General features: G+C 41.9%; 1 protein-coding gene across 9 annotated transcripts in view; it reads left to right on the plus strand.

The window, feature by feature from the left end:
• BIRC6 (baculoviral IAP repeat containing 6) overlaps positions 1-21,160 on the plus strand; it is a 144,357-nt gene that overhangs the window by 52,043 nt on the left and 71,154 nt on the right. For 6 of the 9 annotated variants that reach the window (XM_035108256.3, XM_035108258.3, XM_035108262.3 and 3 more), the window contains exons 33-47: positions 1,182-1,309; positions 1,993-2,124; positions 6,060-6,275; positions 8,997-9,180; positions 9,814-9,969; positions 11,225-11,394; positions 12,022-12,175; positions 12,874-12,990; positions 13,671-13,825; positions 14,779-14,905; positions 15,442-15,552; positions 17,503-17,636; positions 18,137-18,264; positions 18,938-19,500; positions 20,197-20,372. In XM_035108256.3, the coding sequence (XP_034964147.2) occupies positions 1,182-1,309; positions 1,993-2,124; positions 6,060-6,275; positions 8,997-9,180; positions 9,814-9,969; positions 11,225-11,394; positions 12,022-12,175; positions 12,874-12,990; positions 13,671-13,825; positions 14,779-14,905; positions 15,442-15,552; positions 17,503-17,636; positions 18,137-18,264; positions 18,938-19,500; positions 20,197-20,372 (2,651 nt within the window). The remainder of the gene's footprint in view (positions 1-1,181; positions 1,310-1,992; positions 2,125-6,059; positions 6,276-8,996; positions 9,181-9,813; positions 9,970-11,224; positions 11,395-12,021; positions 12,176-12,873; positions 12,991-13,670; positions 13,826-14,778; positions 14,906-15,441; positions 15,553-17,502; positions 17,637-18,136; positions 18,265-18,937; positions 19,501-20,196; positions 20,373-21,160) is intronic. The other 3 variants (XM_035108260.3, XM_035108261.3, XM_035108264.3) reach the window with 2 other exon arrangements.

The following is a 21,160-nucleotide window of genomic DNA, read 5'->3' on the forward strand; positions in this document are numbered from 1 at the left end:
CAGGATTATGTAAATGAGGTGTACTTACTGTGTCTCACCACATGGAGGATGACCCCATTCAGTTCCTTCCTGCCTGTTTACTTGTGCAAGTGGTGGTCAACTTTAAACTAGAAGTAGCACAATAATTTTATAAGTGTGCTTTATTGCTACTCCTGGCCTGTGGAGGAGAAAGGCATCCCATCAATCAGACAAGAAAATCCTGGGATGAGTCCTTTATTTTTTTAGGATAATTCTGAGCCCCAGAAAAAGACTCTTCAACAAAGGAATTCTTCTACCGCAAGGACCTCTGGCTGCGTAACAGAGCTTGCCTTCCCTCTCCTCTCCCTGTGTACCTCCTGTGCCCCCTAAATGTGTTCTGGGGTTTCCCCCAACCTTCCAGAGCAGATTTGCAGAGGGTGCATGGAGAGAGAAGAGGGAGGGAAAGTTCAGTTGCACAAGTGAAATCCCTGCGCTAGCAGAAGTACTTGGTTGGATACCACCCCTAGAAGAGAAATAGAAATAAGAATTCTGAATATGTGCAGGGTGAGTCTCCGTAGGACGTATTGGAGTCCTTACCACCACCTTCCTTGGCAGCCCTTAGCTATACAGAAGCATGAGTGCCAGCTTGGCCCCGCGGCTGTGCATGCCTGGGGCCGTGGGTGACATGCAGAGTGCATGGCCCTGGCACTGAAATTTGTGGGTGCCTGGCCCCTTCATGGGGAATTTTCTGGGTGCTAGGGCACCCAGGGCCCTACGGAGCTGGCACCTATGTGCACAGGTAACTCTGATAGCACATGCAACCATTTGTTCCAGTGGGAATGTCACCTGCATATGTAGATCTCATGACCCTTTGGTTGGAAGACTGTTTGGTTGGAAGAAATTACTGTGTGCTTTGTGGTGTACCTGTCTGAGGATCAGCAGTTGAAGGCTCCATTATGCACTCTGGAAATCTATCCTATGGGGGTTCATCATGCTGCGGGTGGGGGGCTTTGGATAAGGTCTGTTGTCTATGTAGATTAATCTTAACACTTTGTTCTTTGTTTTATGTGCATAATATATAATAAATCTCATGTTGTTAAAAGAACCTGAACATTACAGGTTATCTTTGCTGTGCTAGACATGCATAATGGGTGTTTAGTTTGTATGTGGCAAAAATCTAGCTTTTTCTGTCAACTGTTAAGTAACATACTCTTTTCTTGTAGGCAATCAGTGGAGCTTCATTAATAACAATCTACACACACAAAGCCTCAATAGGTCTTCAAAAGGCAACAGTAGCTTAGATAGATTATATTCCAGAAAGATCAGAAAGCAGCTTGTTCATCATAAACAGGTAACTTCTAGTTCATAATAGTGGTTTTGAGATTTCTGTTATGATTGATAACCCTGCTTTGATTTTGAGGTGTGATTTCCTGATTTTTGTACACCTTGGGGTAGTGAGCAAACAAATAGCCGGAGATCACTGAGTCAAAGGGACAAGTTGGAGGAAATTCCAGGTGCCTGGCTTTCCCACAGCAACCATGAACCTATATGAAAGTTATGCAAGTGTGGCAAATATTGACAATACAATAATTGCAGACAAGGGACCTGAGGAGATCCTATGTGTGCTCTGCAGGGTGGAGTAGATTTCCACCACCTGGGGAGAACAGGAGCTCACATGAGTCTGAAACTTTGGTGGGAGGAATGTGGCAAAAACGTTTAGAAACCACTGGTTTACATATGGCAATTATTTAACTATTCCCTGTCCAGCCATCTAAAATTCTAGGCCTTGAGGACAGGTATATGGCAATTACTCACTGCTTTTCACAGTCAGTGAAGGCTCACCAGTTTCTGTAGCTTTAAAGCTGCTGTTTGAACTGGTTTTATAGTTCAGTTCTGTTGGCAGTCTGTTAAAGTTTTGGAAATATAAAAACTAAAAATTAAAAACTTTAACTTGACCATCATATGAAAGTGCATATCTATCTTGCATCTTATTGCTTACATTTTCATATTACGTCTGTTAACATTTTCTTTTAGCAACTTAACTTACTAAAAGCAAAACAGAAGGCTTTGGTGGAACAGATGGAAAAAGAGAAAATACAAAGCAACAAAGGATCATCCTATAAACTTTTAGTAGAACAGGCAAAACTAAAACAGGCCACGTCAAAGGTATGATGTTCTGCAATTATACTTATTGTCTTGTGCAGAAAGAACTGTTTCTGCAAATTCAAATATGTTCTAGGTTCATTTTTTACAAAAATCATTCCATTATGCCTCTTAAGGCCCAATCTGCTTGCTAATTCAATCACCTGATGTATATCTGGTTTTGGAACTGCTCCTCATTTAATTCTTACATAGGCACCTGTTAATTCCTCATGATAAAAACTATTTTGGAGACTTACGTAGTATGGTGTTGGTCTATGATAAATAATCTGCAGCACTACTTATGAATCTGCTTATAGAATAAGGCAAAGATTAGATGCATTTAAATGTTACATTTTTAATTATTTGTTAATTTTATAAACGTCCCTTCATCATAAGATTTCAGGGCAGTTCAGAGAATAAAATAGAGGATAACACCAAGTAGAGAAAACAAAGCAATAAAACAATAACCTCCCCTTTCCACAGACACATTTAAAAGGCTGTAGAATATTAATCAGACAAAGATTATTTCAAACGTTATATTAAAACCCAGTGTGTTGTGGCCCAGCATGGGTTTGGCTTTGCATATCTCAAACAGCAGGCCCCTCCCTTCCTAGTTCGCATAGCAAACTGCTTTTGAAACCGAGGGGGACTTTCAAAAGCAGTTGTGATACGGCATAGAAGTATGCTGTTCAAAGGAATACATTCACAATGTCAGGAGGTGCAGCTTTTAATCTCTTGGATGTGCCTAAATTAGCAGCTTCAGTATCACCTAGGAAATAATAAGAACTCTGTAGTAAGTAATTCTGTAAATTTACGAGTAGCTCCTACGAACCATATATTAACAAAAAAATTCTGCAAATCTCCCTGTTGCTGCTGACATTTTACTGAGAATATAGGAAAAGTTTGATATTGCTCTATTGGATTCTTCCACATGAAGTAGGTAGTTCAGTTATAACTTAGTCTCCTAAAGCATTATGCAAGCTGCAGACTTCATGGATTTCTGCTGTTTCCATGCACTGTATGTTCTTTAGATCGAGGGTATACTTTTATTTTGCTAATGCGGTGTTTGTGGAAGATGATGAATTGAAGGATTATTTCTATCTTCTTATGAGTTGGGGAGTGTGCTTTGAAGTATTGGCAGATACTTTGTAGAAACTTAACACAGGAGGAGAAAACTGCCAAGAGTTGCCATTACAATGCCAAGGAGGCCCTAAATACCTGGAGAAGCTAGCTTCCCTATTTTAGACACTTCTAGTTTGGCAGCTATGAGAGACTGGATCTGCCCTACATGTTGAAACAAGATGAAGCAGAAAGGTGAATATCCATCTCTACGGTATATACCAGCAATGTCCAACCGGTTGACTGTGATTGACAGGTAGATCTGCAGGGTTCTCCAGGTCGATCGCGGTAGTTAAAAAAGAGATTGCCTGGTTGCTCCTGAGCGATCATGATGCACCCCGCCCCCAGCGCTATGTCCCATTGGTGGTGCTGTTAAAGATTCCCCCCCCCTTCGTCTGCAGCAGAGTGGGGGAAGAAGGGAGGGGTGGTCTCTCCCACCAAGAAAAGCTCAACAACTCTGGCCTCTCCCCCTAAAAAAGGCCAACAACTATGGGCAATGACAATGGGTAGATCACTGCCACTTTTATTATACTGGGAGTAGATTGCAGTCTCTATAGAGTTGGACATGCCTGGTATATACTGTCAGGTTAACATAATAGGCATATTGGGCAGTATGTCTAGATTAAAAAGTAAGACCTGATCCTTTTGAAAGAATTGGAGGGTGATACCACTTTATGCGTAAGTTGTAGTGAAGGTGAACCAGCACACTCATAGGGCTGTATCCAGCAGTGTCACTCAGCTGCTGGTAAAGACTCTGTCAGCAGACCATGGAGGGAGTCAACCCTCCACCTTACAGCCACCTAACACCCTTTAAATACTCAGGAGGATTGGAGGGCTCCCCAGAGAAGGTTTAGATGGGGTGCAGAGGGGCTGCAGGGGATAAAGAGAATAGTTGAAAATTGCTTCCACTCTGGTTACGCTAAGAGAAGTTTTAGTATCTGACACACTATTGGATGACTGACACCTTTGGATGCAACCCCTTTTCTGGATATTTTGACATGTTGTTGTTGTATTAACCAGGAAACATGGCCTAGTTAGGACATCAACTAATAGAGAAAGTATTCTTCCTATTTCAGCCAGTGAAGGATAATGTGGTAAACACATACCAGGGGAACTAACCCTTGACCCTCCATATGCTGTTAGATAACAGCTCCCATGATTCCTAAACCTCTGGCATGCTGGTCATTGCTGATTAGATATAGCAATGGATGGAGGCCTATAGGTTATTCAACTTATGGTAAATGTCTTGAATTGTGCTCATATTGATCCAGAGCAGATCTCAACGTATAGTTAGCAGAGTAAAAACTTAAACACGTTGCAGGATTCCCAAAAAAATAGACTAGGGGCAATTAGCTTCATCCAGCAGAGTTTAACTACTGAAGACAAATGAGCTTAATAGTCACAAATCCAGTACATCTTCAGGATCGGCACAATCCATAAGAAATCAGTTGCAGCAGACTTAACTTAAACTTACAATAAGTTAAAACCTTAACACCTAAGCATGTACAGAACACCACACCAGAAGGAAAGAGAGACAGAAAGTAAAACTCAGGCTTCTTCTGGCCTGTTCTTATATTCAGCATGAACTTGAGTGAAAGAGATAACAGAACCAGGAATAACGCAAACATCAGGAACCTTCTGTCTGTTTGTAGGCCAGAATAGAAGCTTGCTTGATAGCTTTAAACTTCCAGCTTTTACCAGCTTGTAACGCACAGAGAAGCTTCCAGAACCCTCTTGAATCAATTAGAATAGGAAAGATCTCTACACATCAGATCAATACCTTCTACACCAAAAAATGCAAACTGACAGTGAAGAAATTGGGACATAACAAGCAAACACGATGACTTGACAAGAGGATAGATAAGAAAGTCTAAGCAGAGCATTTGAAAAAGAATTACTTTTAAGGTACCACCTCAATGATACCTCACTCAACAAAAGTCTGTTTTCAATCTGGTGCAGGACAAGTGTTGGCAGTGTGAGGAATCACATATCTATTCTAATGGCACTTGGGAAAGAAAGTTCTGGCATTTTAATCTTTAACATATTTAGGGATATGTGATCCTGTAGCTTCCTTTTTCAAGTTCTCCTCAACTACTTAAATGGATAGATTGGAGAATACAGATATAGGAATGGCTACTGATTGCTTGATGGCCGGTTGAATCACAATGGAAAATATGATCAGCCTGTTAATGTTATGGAATATGAGTTATAGTGTTCATTTCTAAACTGAAATGACTATATGCAGGTATGAGAAGGTAGATCCATGAAAATTACCTTGTAGAATAACGATCACTTTATTTCCTTTTGACAAAAGTTTGAAGATAGGGCCTTCTTCACCCTTAATGATAATAATAATAAAACATTACTTATAATTTATTATTTGAAGTACTATAATAGTGAAATTAGAGATTTTGTATTCCTAAAGGTTTATTATTATACTTGAAATTGTTAAATAACGGACTGGATTCAGACTTGCCACCAATGGAACTGGATGCTTCTTTAGGTAGAAGTGGATAGAAGCAATCTTCAGTGATTTTTTTGTTGGGGGGGGAACATCCCAAGCTGCCCAGTGGTGTGTGTTGCAGGGTCTTCTGGAACAAAATGTGAGTGATGCCTGCAGCTGTAGGGAAAGGTCAAAATCTCCTTCCCCCTCTTCTCCATTGGGAGTCTCCTCCTATACTGAAGTTTCTTCTGTGAACAGAAGGGGCCCTTCCATTCATGGAGCTAACAGTCTGGATTCAACTCGTTATGTATTGTTTCATGTTAACATGTTAACTTCTGTTTAATAAAAAAAATAGTTGTAAAATTGCAAATGCATTCTGTGCTTTTGACTCACACAGCACTTTAAGGATCTGATTCGTTTACGTCGGACCGCAGAGTGGCCTCGTTCTACATTAGACACCGAAGTATCAACTGCAAAAGAAACTCCAGAAATTGAACCCCTTCCATTTACGTTGGCACATGAGCGCTGTATTTCAGTAGTGCAAAAGTTGGCACTTTTCCTTTTGTCGATGGATTTTACTTGTCATGCAGATCTACTGCTGTTTGTGTGTAAGGTATGCAGTATATTACATGATTATCTTGTGTGGTTAGGGGAAGACCAGTACAGGTGGTGATCATTTTAGGCGCGTCCAATTGATGCTCACATCAATGTGCAGAAGAAGGCAGAATGGAGGTGGGGACAGGATGGGGCACACCTATACAGTATGCTCTGCCGACGCATGTGGGAGCCAGGAATGGAACTCCCATGTGAAATGGTTTTCACCTGTATATCAAATCCTGAAGCCTTCATTTCAGCAAGCTGCACTTTTTATATTTACCTGATGATTTTCAAGAACCAGTGTAATGGATATATGTTGGGAGACTTGGGTTCTTGTCCCCTTCTTGTCTTGGCCATAAAGTTTATCATCTCCCAGCCTAATCTCCATTGCAGAGTTACTGTGGAGATAACATTAGCTAACATTTACTATCATGAGCCCCTTAGAACAAAAGGAAAATAATTTGATGGACAAACTAAGGTTTTAAAAACTAAACTTGGTATCCTAGTCCTACACATTTTGTTGCAATTGCATGATCTTCCAAAGAAAAATCTCATGATGTAAAATAATAGGTTGGTATCCAGAGCTGCGTGAGTGGATGTCTGGTTGCACAACTCCACTGTGCATGCCCCCTGTGCATGCCCCACATCTGCTCTGGAGGGTCCCCCAGCCCTTCAGAAAAGAGTTTAGGGTATATGGGAGCCTGCAGAGGAAGCGACTGTTGGTCTTGCCTGAAGGGAATTTCTCCTTGGATGGGAGTTGGTGTTTTCCCACTTCATGTAAAAGCCAGGAAAGCATCTCTCGTTGACATCAGACAGGCAACATATAGAACAAAAGAAACCAGGCCACAACACCTGCTTACTTACCTTTAACAGAAAGAGTAACTCATGAAGAATCCTTCTTTGTACTACCTGAACAATCTTACTGCATCAGAGCAGCCCAGAGCCTTGTAAGGCAGCTTCCTATGTTCCTATCTGCTCTGGACAAAGGTGGGGAACTAACTGAAGCTTGAGGAAGAGGAGAGCAACCTACTTCCAAAAGTCCTCTGTGTTTTTAGCCTTCAAACACTAGGTGTTTGTTCTGTGAACCGCCCTGAGACTTCTGGGTATAGGGTGGAATAATAATAATAATAATAATAATAATAATAATAATAATAATAATAATAATGGGAGCTATTTCCTAGTTGATAGCATTTAGTCATCCGAGGGAGGGAGGGAGGGAGGGAGGGAGGGAGGGTCTCCTTTTGTCATGGAAATCTGTTTCCCTTGTGGGTGGGCACAATTAGGTATTGCCCATTGCCTGCACATGTTTTATATGACAGAAGGAAGATATCTGGGAGATGCAAGTATTTTTCACCCTTGAGTCAAACATGGTGAATCTTCAACTAAGTGTGTGTCATTGCTCCTTTTCCTGATAATGTCCGTGCAAAAACAAACACTTCATTTTTCTCTCTGCACTCATGCTGAAAGGAAAAACAATGGGTTATATCAGATTGTGGCTTTGCCTTAGTGGAAAGACTTTCATTCATGCAAGTCTTAGTCATAGAATCATAAAATTGTAGAGTTGGAAGGGACCACAAGGGTCAACTAGTGCAGTGTTTCTCAACCTTTTTTGGGCCACGGCACACTTGTTCTATGAAAAAAAATCCCGCGGCACACCAACTCTGTGCCACCCTATATTTAGTTTAGTTTGGAGGGGAGACGCGTAAAGCATGCCACTGAAGAACTGCGCGGTAGCCAGGCGGACCCACCAGGCGCAGAGCCTGCGGAGCGAGCGGGGACACGTCATAAGCAGCCTGGGGGTGGCTCGCCTCAGGCCGCCCGGCCCAAAACCGGGCCTACAAGCCTGGTCCGCCGCCCGCCTGCCTACCCGCCCTCGCTCGCTCACTCCTCCCGGCCTAGCCACCCGCCGGCCTCCTCCTTCGCAAGCGGTACCTGCTGCTCAGGCGGGTGTCGCCGCCTCCGCTGCCGCGCCGCTCGGCCTCCCGTCAGAAAGGCGACATCTCTCTCCCTCTGTCGCCCCCGCCGCAGCGGTTGTGGAAGGCCGGCGAACGTGCGCACCTCCTCTGGCGGGCTCTCTGCGCCGGGCCTGCTCAGTCGCTGGTTGCCGCGCGCGCTCTCGCTCGGTGTCTGTCTGCGCAGCAGCAGCAGCCTCTCCATCGTCGTCCTCTTCCTCCCCCCCACCCGCAATCACTCACCGGCAGGCTGGAAGCGAGCGGGGGGGTGTGGGAGGAGGGAGGGGGAAGGCTGACCTCTCGCGAGAACAAATCACAGCCATCGCGGGAATTTTCAAATTCTTGAGCTCTTGCTGTTGTTTCTTTTAAATTACGGCACGCACAGACCCCAGGCGGGCAGACGATAAGGGCGATTTACATTGTCCTTTCCGGCGGGTCAGCAACATGACAATGCAAATCGCCCTTCTCGTCGCGGCACAGCAGCCAGTGTCTCGCGGCACAGTAGTGTGCCGCGGAACACCGGTTGAGAAACGCTGGCATAGATTTCCACACAGCTCCAGCGAGAGAGTCCCTTTGAGTTATACTAGGCCGTATACCTGAGGCTCAATCCATTATTGTCATTCAAGTCTTGCTTTGGTAGAAATGTTATACCCCATAGCTGCCCTTGGCTCCCTTCAGAGAGGAAAAGTGGGTTATAAATTTGACATAATAAATAAATGGTTGTAAGCAAACATTTATGGGTAGAATTATGCATGTAACCTTTCATTTCTGAAATTCCATTCCAGGTTCTTGCTAGAATTGCCAATGCTACAAGACCTACAATTCATTTGTGTGAAATTGTGAACGAAGCTCAGCTGGAAAGGCTACTGTTGCTTCTGGTTGGGACAGACTTTAACAGAGGTGATATCTCTTGGGGAGGAGCATGGGCTCAGTATTCTCTGACGTGTATGCTGCAAGACATCCTAGCAGGTTTGTTGAAACTCTAGATACTTATCAAGCCTAATGATTAGTAGTAGTGCATACAGTGGGGAGCATGGAAGACGTAATAGCCAACATACTAACTTGGGGTGAATATGAGCCACAACTTTATTGACTAGTTGACTTCCAGCAGTTTGGCAGGACCATCATGTAGTAGCATCCAGCTGCCTCAGTAAATGGCAACTAGTCTGTCTGCTGTAGAAAGCAATTGGGGGGGGGGGAGATAGTGTCAGACAATTCTGAGGCCCAAAGATGGTTTGGAGAAGGGTGATCTGTGGCTCCAGCTGTGAGATTTTCTAGGCCTTCCACCCTCCACACCAGCACTGAGAAATAAGACGCCTGCTTGACCATGTGGTCTGATCTTGTTGGAGTTGTCTTGCATAGACAGAATTATTGAGGTATGTACGTTTTCTTGCAAATTTTCTGGATGGTTAGATTGGGCATAAAAGCAAATGCAACTTGTATGGTCAGTTTTGAGTGCTATTATGCTGTCTGATGTATGTTGAAATGATAACCTTCTTAGTTCAGAACATGGAATTGAATAATGCTAGTATTCAAGCAATATGCACTAGTTTGTTTTTCTTTGAACACTTCAGTAAATTAATTGTTTTCTGATATATTCAGGAGAATTGTTGGCTCCTATAGCTGCTGAAGCCATGGAGGAAGCTGCAATGGGAGAAGAGGCAGGGGCTTCAGCTGCAGACTCGGATGATGCTCTTCAGCAGTCTGCAGTTCAGTTAGTAGAAACTATTGATGAGCCTTTGACACATGACATCACAGGTAAATATATAGTTTGCAGAGGGGTAACGAGCCTTTTCCAAACTGTTGCTTCAGTTTTGCCATCTAACCAATAGCTTTACCACCATTTCAGAAGCAGTTTTAAAAAATCAGAATTTTAAAAAAGGGTATCAAATAACTAAACTGGTTCTATCAGTAATAGTGTTTGTGTGTGTGTTTTTAGTTAAAACAGTGTTTGCAGTGATTGAAATAAAGATGAAAAGCATTGGCTTAGATCTTATAAATAAACTTAAGGAGGTTCCTGGAAGTAAAGTTTTCTGACTCACATGCATCCCCAGAAAGCCTCTCCAGAGTGTCAGGTGACTCTCCTAGACTTTATGGGAATATGTGCAGAGGGTGGTAGACTCACCCAAATTCTCCCTTTCCCCCATCAGCCTCCTGTGTCCCTTCTCAATTGTTCAGGAAGGCATGCCAATGTCCCAAGCGGGGCATCATTATCTGTAACTTAAATTAACAAAGTTATTCATTGTGAGGCAGATGTGTTACAGATGCCTGATGCTCTGTGTATTGGAATCTTGCTGTGTTTTAAATAGCAGGTCCAAAAAATGCCCTTTTACTAGTCTGGTTCCAGCGTTAGAACTGAGATATGAAAGCTAGGAGCTAAATGGCACCTTAAACCTAGGTTATGGGTGCAGCAACGGAATGTCTACGCATGCTTTTTTTATAATGAGAATACAAAGCTAAAAATGACCTTCAGCTAAAATATTATGTTCATTTTTCACATGGTCTAGTCCTTCCCCTGCCCACTCCCCTAATATTCTTAACAGGGTCTCTTTTCCAGTCTTCAGAACGTACAGTAGCTGGAAGTGGGGAGGCAGAAAAAGGTCTTCCTTTCCTTCCACTCTGCAGTTTTAAACTGAAATCTTAGGCACAGTACTGCACCCAGAGCTCAGAAACTGCTCGCACTAATGAAATTCCCTGCAAGATTCGCCTAGAACAATGGGAGTTTCAAACATTGTCTGGTTCTTTAATATTTGATAACTTGACCCTGCCCATGGCAGGTGCAGTGGTTCACCAGATCTCTAGAGTGAATAAGTTCAGAGTTTATGACCCTTGATAAAACAAAGGTTGCGGGGGGCGGGGTTGGTGCACTAGATATAGTGACAGAGGATGGGTAGAAAACTAGAGCCTGTTAAACCTTACAGAAATCATTCATGTGAGTTCTGGGCTAGGTAGACTGGTTGACCCTTAAGTTACACAGCCTTTTTCCAGTCTTGTCTGTTATGAACCTTTACAGAACATGGTGGTATTAAGCTCTTTGAATCACCTAAAGGTACTCCACCTCTGTCATCTTTGGAAAAAGATAAAGACATTGATCTTGAGTTACTACAAGACCTGATGGAAGTCGATATTGATCCTTTAGATATTGACTTAGAAAAAGATCCCCTTGCAGCGAAAGTCTTCAAGGTATGGCATGCATGAGTTTTCAAAAAAGCTTATATCTTTAACACAGTGCAACTTTTTCCAAAGTAATCTCCTTAGTCTTTTATGTGTGATACAGAATGAACTGCCAGTGAAAGAGAAAGTCTCAAGATGCTGATGAATTTTTATTAAATGGCCATGGTGTTTCCGCCAAAAGGCTGTCTTTCGGAGCTTCATCCACTTTCAGAGATTCCTGGAAAATACCTCCTTCAATGCTCAAATGCATTGGGCTGTTAATAAAAATTCATCAGCATTTGGAAAAATAGTCTCTCATCATGATGTATTTGGATGCTTTCGCTTCCTCCTCCTCCTCCTCCTCCTCCTCCTCCTCCTCCTCCTCCTCCTCCTCCTCCTCCTCCTCCTCCTCTTCTTCTTCTTCTTCTTCCTCTTCTTCACTGTGACTTAATTTGAAAACACTTTAGAGGATACTACTGTCATTTGCTTCTCTGCAGTGCCTAGCAAAACATGTTGCTATTCCAATTTATTATAACTTCTAAAGTACCATTTATAATCCTACTTCAAAATGTATCAGTAGAAAAAAGTAAAGTTTTTAAAAATAGAAATATTTAAATATCTAAATAATAAATTTGTATCTCATTTTATTTTATAAAGCCTATAAGTAGCACGTGGTATGATTACTGGGGTGCTGACTACGGTACATATAATTACAACCCTTACATTGGAGGTGTTGGAATCTCTGTGGCAAAACCACCAGTTACAACAGAGAAGAATGGGTCACAAACTGTGAGCGTATCAGTCTCTCAAGGTAAGCAGTAGCTATAGTCTTACCTTGTGTACTGTTCATTTTGGCTTGTTGGAGGAGCTGTTGTTGCTTTTGCTAATGTGATAGTCACATTATGATTATTTAGATATTTTAATTATGCAATGTTCTATGCCAGACAGTTGAGATATAATTAAAGGCATACAAATGCATGTTCTGGTTATTATATTGTAGCTCCTAAAAGCTATATTTGGCACACCTGTGACATAGTGAAAACTGTAAGGTTCCCCAGTTTCCAGAAGCCTTGTGGATTATTGAGGAAAGGGGGTGGTTCAAATGCTGGACAAATGGAGCTAGACATGTGGTTCTCTGTATTGTGGCTACAATGTAAAAACCCGGTTGTGTTCAGTAAAAAGGCCCATTCAGTTGGTGTTGGTTCCAAAAATTATTGAACTGAAACTTGCTCCCGAAAATAACAGTTGTAGGTTGAGGGCAGACATCTGACTTTGTTGACCAAAGTCTCTGGATTTACTTAAAATCTGCTTTTATTTATCTGCATTGTGTGTCCTACTTTTTTCATACACCATATAGCTCATACACCATCTACCAACAGATACCGTCAGTACCATAGGCCTAAGCATTTTATGATGATCTGTTAACATTTGATAAAATGTTTACTGTTTAGATGTGTAATAGTTCACAAATTTGTAATTTAAATGCTGACATTATGCTGCTTTCCAAAGCTTTAGATGCACGCTTAGAGGTTGGACTTGAACAGCAAGCAGAACTGATGTTGAAAATGATGTCCACCCTGGAAGCTGATTCCATTCTGCAGGCCTTAACCAACACATCTCCTACATGTAAATTTGCACAGTTAAAAATAAACATCTCTGATCGTTGCTGTAATCTTTTCTCGCTAACCAACATGCTAAATGCTCAGTTATCTGGTAGCTAGCTAGAATGCAAAGTATTTTAACTACCCTTACTAGCTGAGGACGCATGCACAACATGTATTTAGGCACCAGGGGAAAACTCTCCTCTATAACCAGGCCTGTGCCCTTTAACTATGTGATTTTTCAGAAGTGAGTGGAATTAATTAATTAATTAGTTGCATACACACCCTCACACCTTAAAGAAGGCAAAGACCAAAATAGTTATTTGCATGAACTGTACTTGTGAAAGCTGCTTCTGCTTGATTTTCTTTGATTCTGCCTTCCATTGCAGCCAATGTGCCACATGCCAGGCCATTTTTGAGAATCACCTGACCCTTAGTAGTGGGTCAGGGGGCTGTGGTAGTGAGGCTGGGGTGGGAAAGCCCTATTGTGCAAGTGGCCTTCTGTTTGCACAGCTGTTGTGTAACCCAAAGTATCTTCATGTGCTGTCCTTTTAAAGATCCTATTACTGTGTTCAATTTGTATTCTGGGGAATTGTTTTGTATATTGTGAAAGAGTAATTAGTGTGTTTGGTGACAAAGATCAATATGCAGTTTCTCTTTTTCAATTAAAAATAACTTACCTTGGTGTCTGTTTTTTGCTTTTAGTAACTCAGTCTCCAAGTGGAACAGATGATTCATTGTTACAGGGGCTGCATGCATCAAATCAGAACAACCAGTTTATTATCCAGCTGTCCTCCATACCAATGTTAAGTGCATGCTTCAACAAACTCTTCTCTATGCTACAAGTCCATCATGTTCAGGTATGTAATTGTTCGTAGAGAGTTTTTCTGTGTTGGCCTGTGAGAATGATATACATGCATTAATGGGGGCAATACCATTAGTAAGCCAAATTCTTCTCTGCTAGTGTTACGCCTTTAGGGCGGTAGGTCTGATCACATGTTGGTTTAACTTACACAAATAAAAATGGCCTCAGGTGTATTTCCAGACTGTCATAGTTAGGCGGTCTTGCTCTTTGGTATACCTTTTTATAGCTGTACTGTTCCATCTTTGAGCAAGCAATATAGTGCAGAGCTGGCAGGTTTCCTGTTGGGTGAAGAATTGCTCCAGAGCTTAGTTTCCACTGTTGTACTGTGCTGCTAATTATTACAGACATATAAAAATAATTTTTTGAACAGTAACTGTTGCACTTTGAGGACACAATGTTAGAAAAACCTTAGAGAAACTAAGCTTTATCATTTTGGACAGTGTGCTGACGCCTGTAGTGGCAAACTATAAAAGCAATTTGTGTTTCTATAATACGTGTGCTGCGTCTGCAGATGCTGAGGCAATTTCAGATAGGCTTTTTAGTTTAATAGTGCAATGCAGCTTGTTCAGCTGGTGTTTGTATAGGTTTGCTTACAACATCGGAAGAGTGAAACTTGCTAAAGCTGGATTTTTTTATTTATTTAAAAAACAATACTGAGTTTCCCGAAACTGAACTGGTTGTTATAGTTACTGTTACATCAGTGAGATGGCTTTTCTTTATTTGCCATTTGCCAACCATATGCTTGTTGGCTTACTTAAGATCAAAATGACACGGAATGCAGTAAATACACCCTACAATAGTAGTAGTGTGTTACAAGAGAGCAAAGGAGACACATTAATGTTGGAATTCTTAAGGTACCCATTTATTGCACATCCCTGACTTCCGAGTTCCATAACCTTTTCCTAAATATGTTTGGAAAATGACAACTGATTATCCATTATCCTCTAGCTCGAATCCCTTCTACAGTTATGGCTCACATTAAGCCTGAATTCAGGGTCCACTGGGACTAAAGACAACTGCACTGATGTTTTCTTGTATAATGCCAACCGGACACCTGTCATTCCCTTAAATCAAGGTAAGCTGCATCCTGTGTGTGTGTGTGTGTGTGTGTGTGTGTGTGTGTGTATTTGTACATAGTGTAAGACAGCATTTTTACACTATTGGTGTAGTGTTGTACTTGTGGGGTCTGAAGCAGCTTCCCATCACTTGAGCCCCTCTTGTCTTCTAGGCAAGGTGCAAAAAAAAAACCATGGCAACATAATCTTGGCCTCAATATATTCTGCAAAGAAATTGCAAAGTCGAGGCTAGGCAGCTCTCTGCTGTGGAAGAGTTCTGTGGTTAATTTTTGTTCTTGGGTGGGTAAACCTGTGAAATTTCTTATCTGGCCTTGCTCACATCAGTTTAATCTCCTACCTGTGTGCTTATTACGCAAATTGGTCGTTCAGTGCATTCTCCAGCTTGGGAGATCCAGATATTTGCCAGCTTTTGCCTTTCTAAAAAGTGATATTTTCATTCTCCTCTCCCCTATAACTGAAGTTTCCAATAAATTAAAAAAAAACCTTCAACTATCAGTTGTGATATGTTGTGTTTTGAACTGTGTATTTATTACAGCATCAGTAACTAGCTTCCTGACTGTCCTGGCATGGTATCCTAATACCTTACTGAGAACATGGTGCCTTGTACTCCATAGTCTAACCCTCATGACGAACATGCAATTCAACTGTAAGTTCCTCTGGAATGTTGCATTTCTAAAGCCTTTGTTAAAAATACAATTTTGATTTGTTTTATTTTTTAAAAATACTAAATCTTAAAATTGGTTTGATTTAGTTTGAATGTAAGTGATAGACGTCCTAGCACATCTGTTCTAAGCCACTAAAAACTTAACAAGGAGGCTCATTATCAGTCCAGTATAAATAACAGCAAATGTAAAATAAAAGCCTTCATGGGGTTTCATGGGGTGTTTGAGTTAAATATTTAAATACTTAAGGAACCATGTTTTATATTGTGAAAAACTTTGTGGGTTTTTTCCTTGTGCAAAGAAGATAAAGGGATCGTAACATACTTGCTGTTTAAGTGGATGGAGAGGTGCATTTGCTCTGAGATCTTCACTGAGTTACCAATTTAACTCATTTTCTCTGGGTAGCAGATACCAGCCTCAGAAGCTCATACCAAATTGCAAGTCTTAAAGTGTCCACTTTAAGTTCCTTAACGGAATTTCTAGTTTCCTCCTTAATTGCATTTGTTGATCCTCCGGGGACCAGCTTGGCTATATGTGGCTACAGAGCTGCAGCTTCATCTCCTTGGCTGTTGGACCTTTCTTTGGCTCTGAAAGTTGTAGAGGTTGTTTTGCAGGCAGAATCTGTGCCCAGGAGTGAACAGGGAAGTGGTATGCGTCCAGTAGCTTCTTGACAAGAGTCTTTGACTACATGTGTAAGAGCCACTGCCTTCACCAGTACAGCCAAAAGTACACAGCCTTAGCAGTCTTCTAAAAGTAGAAGAACGCAATCCATAGTATCACCCCTTGGGCTCAAAATTAGGGAAGTGCAAATTTATTTAGGTTAACTGTAAATTTATTAACTAGGGGCTACTGCTCCTGTTTGCTTTGGTTACCAACCCACTCAACCCTTGCCAACGCTGCCTACCTTTGTACCATGGCCAGCCCCCTGCCCCAAGCTCCCTTCAGCTCCCACCCCTGCATTGCTTCCTTTAACCCACCCCAATTCTTCCATTCTATCTTACCAACCAAAGCCGCCACCCCATTGCCAATCTCCATCCCCTCACAGTTTGCTCAAAACTCCCCCCTCCTCTCACAGCCCACCCCCAATCCCAAGATCCCTCTGTCACTGCTGCCACTGGTGATGAGGAGGGGCAGAGAGCCTTTCACTGCTCTTGCTCCACGGCCGGAAGAAAGTGTGCATTTTTAAATGCACTTTTCCTTCTGTCAGTAAAGGGCAGACAAAGGGGAGACTGGAAGGGCATGCGAAGGCATGTCTTGGGCACTTACCTGCGCCTCTTCCTCCGTTGACCTACTCCCTTGCACCCTGTCTCCCAAACCAACCAGCAACAGAGGGAGAGCAGGAAGGTTTGCAAAGCCACACTGTACTGATTTACCCCCCTGCCTGCCTCTGGTTACCTCCTCCTTGCTCCCACTTCCTCACTTGGCTGCCTGAGGCATCTGCCTGCGGTTCTGCCGTCATCCTGCAGCTCGTATTAGCGGTCATGCAAACTGCAGCTCAACAGCATTTTTCCTTACAAAAATGAAAATAGGAAAGAGAAATGAAATGAAAATTTATTATGCAAAAGCTCAAAATAAAGGATGAAACAGGAAAGGTTGAAACACTCACAGGTTCAGTAACATGAGTTAGAACGACAACAAAATCTAAACAAGGCATCCCCAAACTGTAGCCTTCTAGATGTTTTGGCCTACAACTCCCATGATCCCTAGCTAACAGGACCAGTGGTCAGGGATGATGGGAATTGTAGTCCAAAACATCTGGAGGGTCGAAGTTTGGGGGTGCCTGATCTAAAGAGTTTTTGGGTAACATTTCCACAGAAACCTTAACTCAACCTTTGCCTGGTGCCATAAGACGATACAGAGCACGGCCTTTTCTGTACTGGATGAAACAGTATAGCTATTTGAGGATTTTACTTTTAAAAAACTTTTTCTTACAGCTGGTCCCAGCAGTGCCATTACATCTCAGGAAAGTACTGCCCAACTGTTGGTGTCAGATTCCAATCTCATTCATGTTTTAGTGAAGTTTCTTTCGGGAACCAACCCTCATGGAACAAATCAACATAGTCCACAGGTATTATTTTTATTTGCTGTAAACAAATATTGGTGGCATTCAGCTCACATAAGGATGGTAAAAAGCTCCTGCCTGAAATAACACTGAATGGTTGAAGACTGATTGCTTCCTGTCAACATTCTCTATTTATCTGTTTCTTAATCATAATGACTGTGTAGCAGCTTTGTCAATAGTATAAAAGTAATTATTGCCTTCCACCATGTACATGTGAATCTTAAGAAGGAGTTAGCACCTCTTTCAGGCCTTTCCTCCAAGACACAGTGGGAAGGGATTTCTCATGTGCTCCACTATCTCATCACATGTTATTAGTGATGTGGAGCATAGAGTGGATGTTCCACTGAAAGTGTGGGATAGCATTGTCGCCAGTCTCGTTTCTGATTGAGCTTGTAAGATTTTTTTATCCAGCCATCAATAATGACAAGGGCTTGGGAACTGTTTCAGAAAATGCCATTCTTCAGAACATAATCAAAATACCTTTTTAAACCTTTCCCTCCCCCTAGGTTGGTCCCACAGCTACTCAAGCTATGCAAGAATTTCTTACTCGTTTACAAGTGCACCTTTCTTCAACATGCCCTCAGATGTTCAGTGAATTTTTATTAAAATTAATACATATTCTTTCAACGGAGAGGTAAACTTTTGATTATTATAAATGCTTTTACTTAAGGTTCAAAGTTGGGTTGGAATTAAAGGTGTGAAGGTCTGGGTACCCCGGTTGTCCCAATTTTTCTAGCCCCCCCCCACACAATTTTTCCAGCGTTTTTCCAGGCCTTCACATCTCTAGTTGAAATCTAAATTTATAAAAAGATATTTTTTTACTGTCTGGTTTTCAGCATTTCACAGAATTGTAGCGTTGGAAGGGACTATGCTCTTCCTTTTTACTTCTTATTACAATAATATCACATCTTGCCTCCAATAAGGTCAACCTTTTGAGGTAGGTTAGGTTGAAAGATGGTAACACGGCTTCATGATTACCCAGCAAGCTTTATGGCTAGTTAGGATTTGGACCCTGCTCTCCCAGTACCTAATCCAACACTCTCAACCACTGTACTATATACTGGCCCTAGAAGGAGAGAGCAGAATGAATTGCATGTGATCAAGAGTTGCACTTGCTATTTTTATCTACGTAAAAATGTACTATTATCATACCTTCTCATCTCGTAATAAAACAATACAACCATAGGAAATGGAAAAGCAAACGGGAAGAGCGGGCAACCATTTGTTACATGGACATTTTCAATGTTTGCAAATTGTTGGTTTCCACGAGTGAATATAATCCTAATTTGAATTTCGTTCCCTTCTAGGGGTGCTTTCCAGGCTGGCCAGGGGCCTCTGGATGCACAAGTGAAGCTTCTGGAATTTACCCTTGAGCAGAATTTTGAAGTTGTCTCAGTGAGCACCATTTCTGCTGTTATTGAATCCATCACATTTCTTGTGCACCATTACATTACGTGTGCTGACAAAGTTATGTCTCGCAGTGGGTCCGACAGTTCAGTGGGTGCTAGAGCATGTTTTGGAGGGCTTTTTGCTAATATCATCCGGCCAGGGGATGCCAAAGCAGTCTGTGGAGAGATGACGAGGGATCAGCTCATGTTCGATTTGCTCAAGCTGGTCAACATCCTAGTGCAGCTGCCACTTTCAAGCAACAGAGAATATAGCGCTCGGGCTCAAATGGCCAGCAGCACTACGGACAGCGTTTCCGATGAAGAAAAGGTTTCAGGTGGAAAAGATAGCAATGGAAACAGTGGCAGTACTCAAGGCTCAACAGCATATGTGGCCGACCTAGTCTTAGCTAATCAGCAGATTATGAGCCAGATTCTTTCTGCTCTGGGCCAGTGTAACAGCAGTGCTATGGCAATGATAATTGGTAGGTATTTTAATAGTGAATGTACTTATTTTTATATCCGGCTTGTTTGCTAAAAAGCTTAAAGCACTTGTCTACAATCAGTTCTTAGACAGTTTCCCTGCTAGAATATTATAGGACCAGATCCTGCTTGTATTTGTAGAGCCTAGTGGCTCTGGGCTTTTAATTTAAAGGCTTTAATTTGATTTGTTTTTAATTTAATTTGCAATATTTTAACACAGCACGGAGTGGCCTATATTAAAATTGTTGTATCCTAAATCAGTATCTGGTACATGAGCACTCACGTGAGGACTTGGGCTCTTAAATCCCAGTGTTAAACTCGCCTCATCAATTTCTCAGTGCATCATCCTTCTGTTAGTTGCTTAATTTTTCTGAATTAAAATTAGTCTCCTAATTGGGGGGGGGGAGATGTAAACCCCAAATATATCTCCAGGTAAGGCCAAAGAACTCCTTTCTTGTTTTCAAAAACACCCAAAGTCTCAACAGAATTACTTGATTTGTTAATACTATGCTGTCAGAGGGTTCTTATTTAAATGATATGCACTTCTTGGGCAACAGATTTTACAGTATATACTGTATTCTATTTGCAATAGTTAAAAAGGCACCCAAGATTAAGTGGGGGCAAAGCTTATCTTCAATGTTTAGCAAGGCTTGTTTTATTACCCTCAAGCTGATAGGAATATATTTAATTGCTCCTAGGTGCAAGTGGTTTACATCTTACAAAACACGAGAATTTTCATGGTGGATTGGATGCCATTTCGGTTGGAGATGGATTGTTTACCATACTTACAACACTCAGTAAAAAAGCCACTACGGTGCAGGTGATGCTTCAGCCAATTCTTACCTACATGGCCTGTGGGTATATGGGGAGACAAGTAAGTGTTCCAAAGATTACTTTGTAATTGCATTGAATGGGCCCAATCCTGTCCCTGCCTAAGGCATTTGGAGACTCTGTATATACAACTGTACAATAGCATATGCAACTTAGAGTGTCATTGCACATGCTCTGAGTGTCAGAAGTTCCAAGTTCAATCCCCAACACCTCTAGGTTGGGCTGGGAGGGAGTCAGTCTAAAATCCTGGAGAGCTGCTTCCAGTCATTGTAGACAATGCTGAGTTAGATGGACCAATGGCCTGAGCAAGGCTGTTGACAACTGAATCCAGGCTCCTGAGCATGCTACTCGTGGAGCCTTTCCCTCCTGTGGCATACAGTGTGTGTTCTTGTGCAGCAGGCTGTGTCAAGACCAACTGTGTTGCCAACTAATAATCCTCCTTCCATGTCCCGAAGAGCACCAGCTTGAGGCCGATTTAGATGGAGACAAATGTGTCTTCTTCATAAATTTTGTGTAGACTCAGGAGGCTGCTACCAGAACAGCTTTGAACATGCTGCAGAATGTATAGTCATACCTCTGTTTAAGTACGCCTCAGTTTGAGTATTTTCAGTTTAAGTACTCCGCGGACGTGTCTGGAACGGATTAATCCACTTTCCATTACTTTCAATGGGAAAGTACGAGAACAGACTTCCGGAACCAATTGTGTTTGTAAACCGAGGTACCACTGTACATTGGCTACAAAGTGAGCAAATGCAATCCTTGGATGTGTGAGTAGTAGTTCTAGTAGAGATAGGGAAGCACTGATAATCCTTTATGCAATGGTGAAATGGG

The sequence above is a fragment of the Zootoca vivipara genome, chromosome 3 (genome assembly GCF_965207765.1).
Source record: "Zootoca vivipara chromosome 3, rZooViv2.hap1.1, whole genome shotgun sequence".
In the NCBI taxonomy this organism is placed as follows: domain Eukaryota; kingdom Metazoa; phylum Chordata; class Lepidosauria; order Squamata; family Lacertidae; genus Zootoca; species Zootoca vivipara.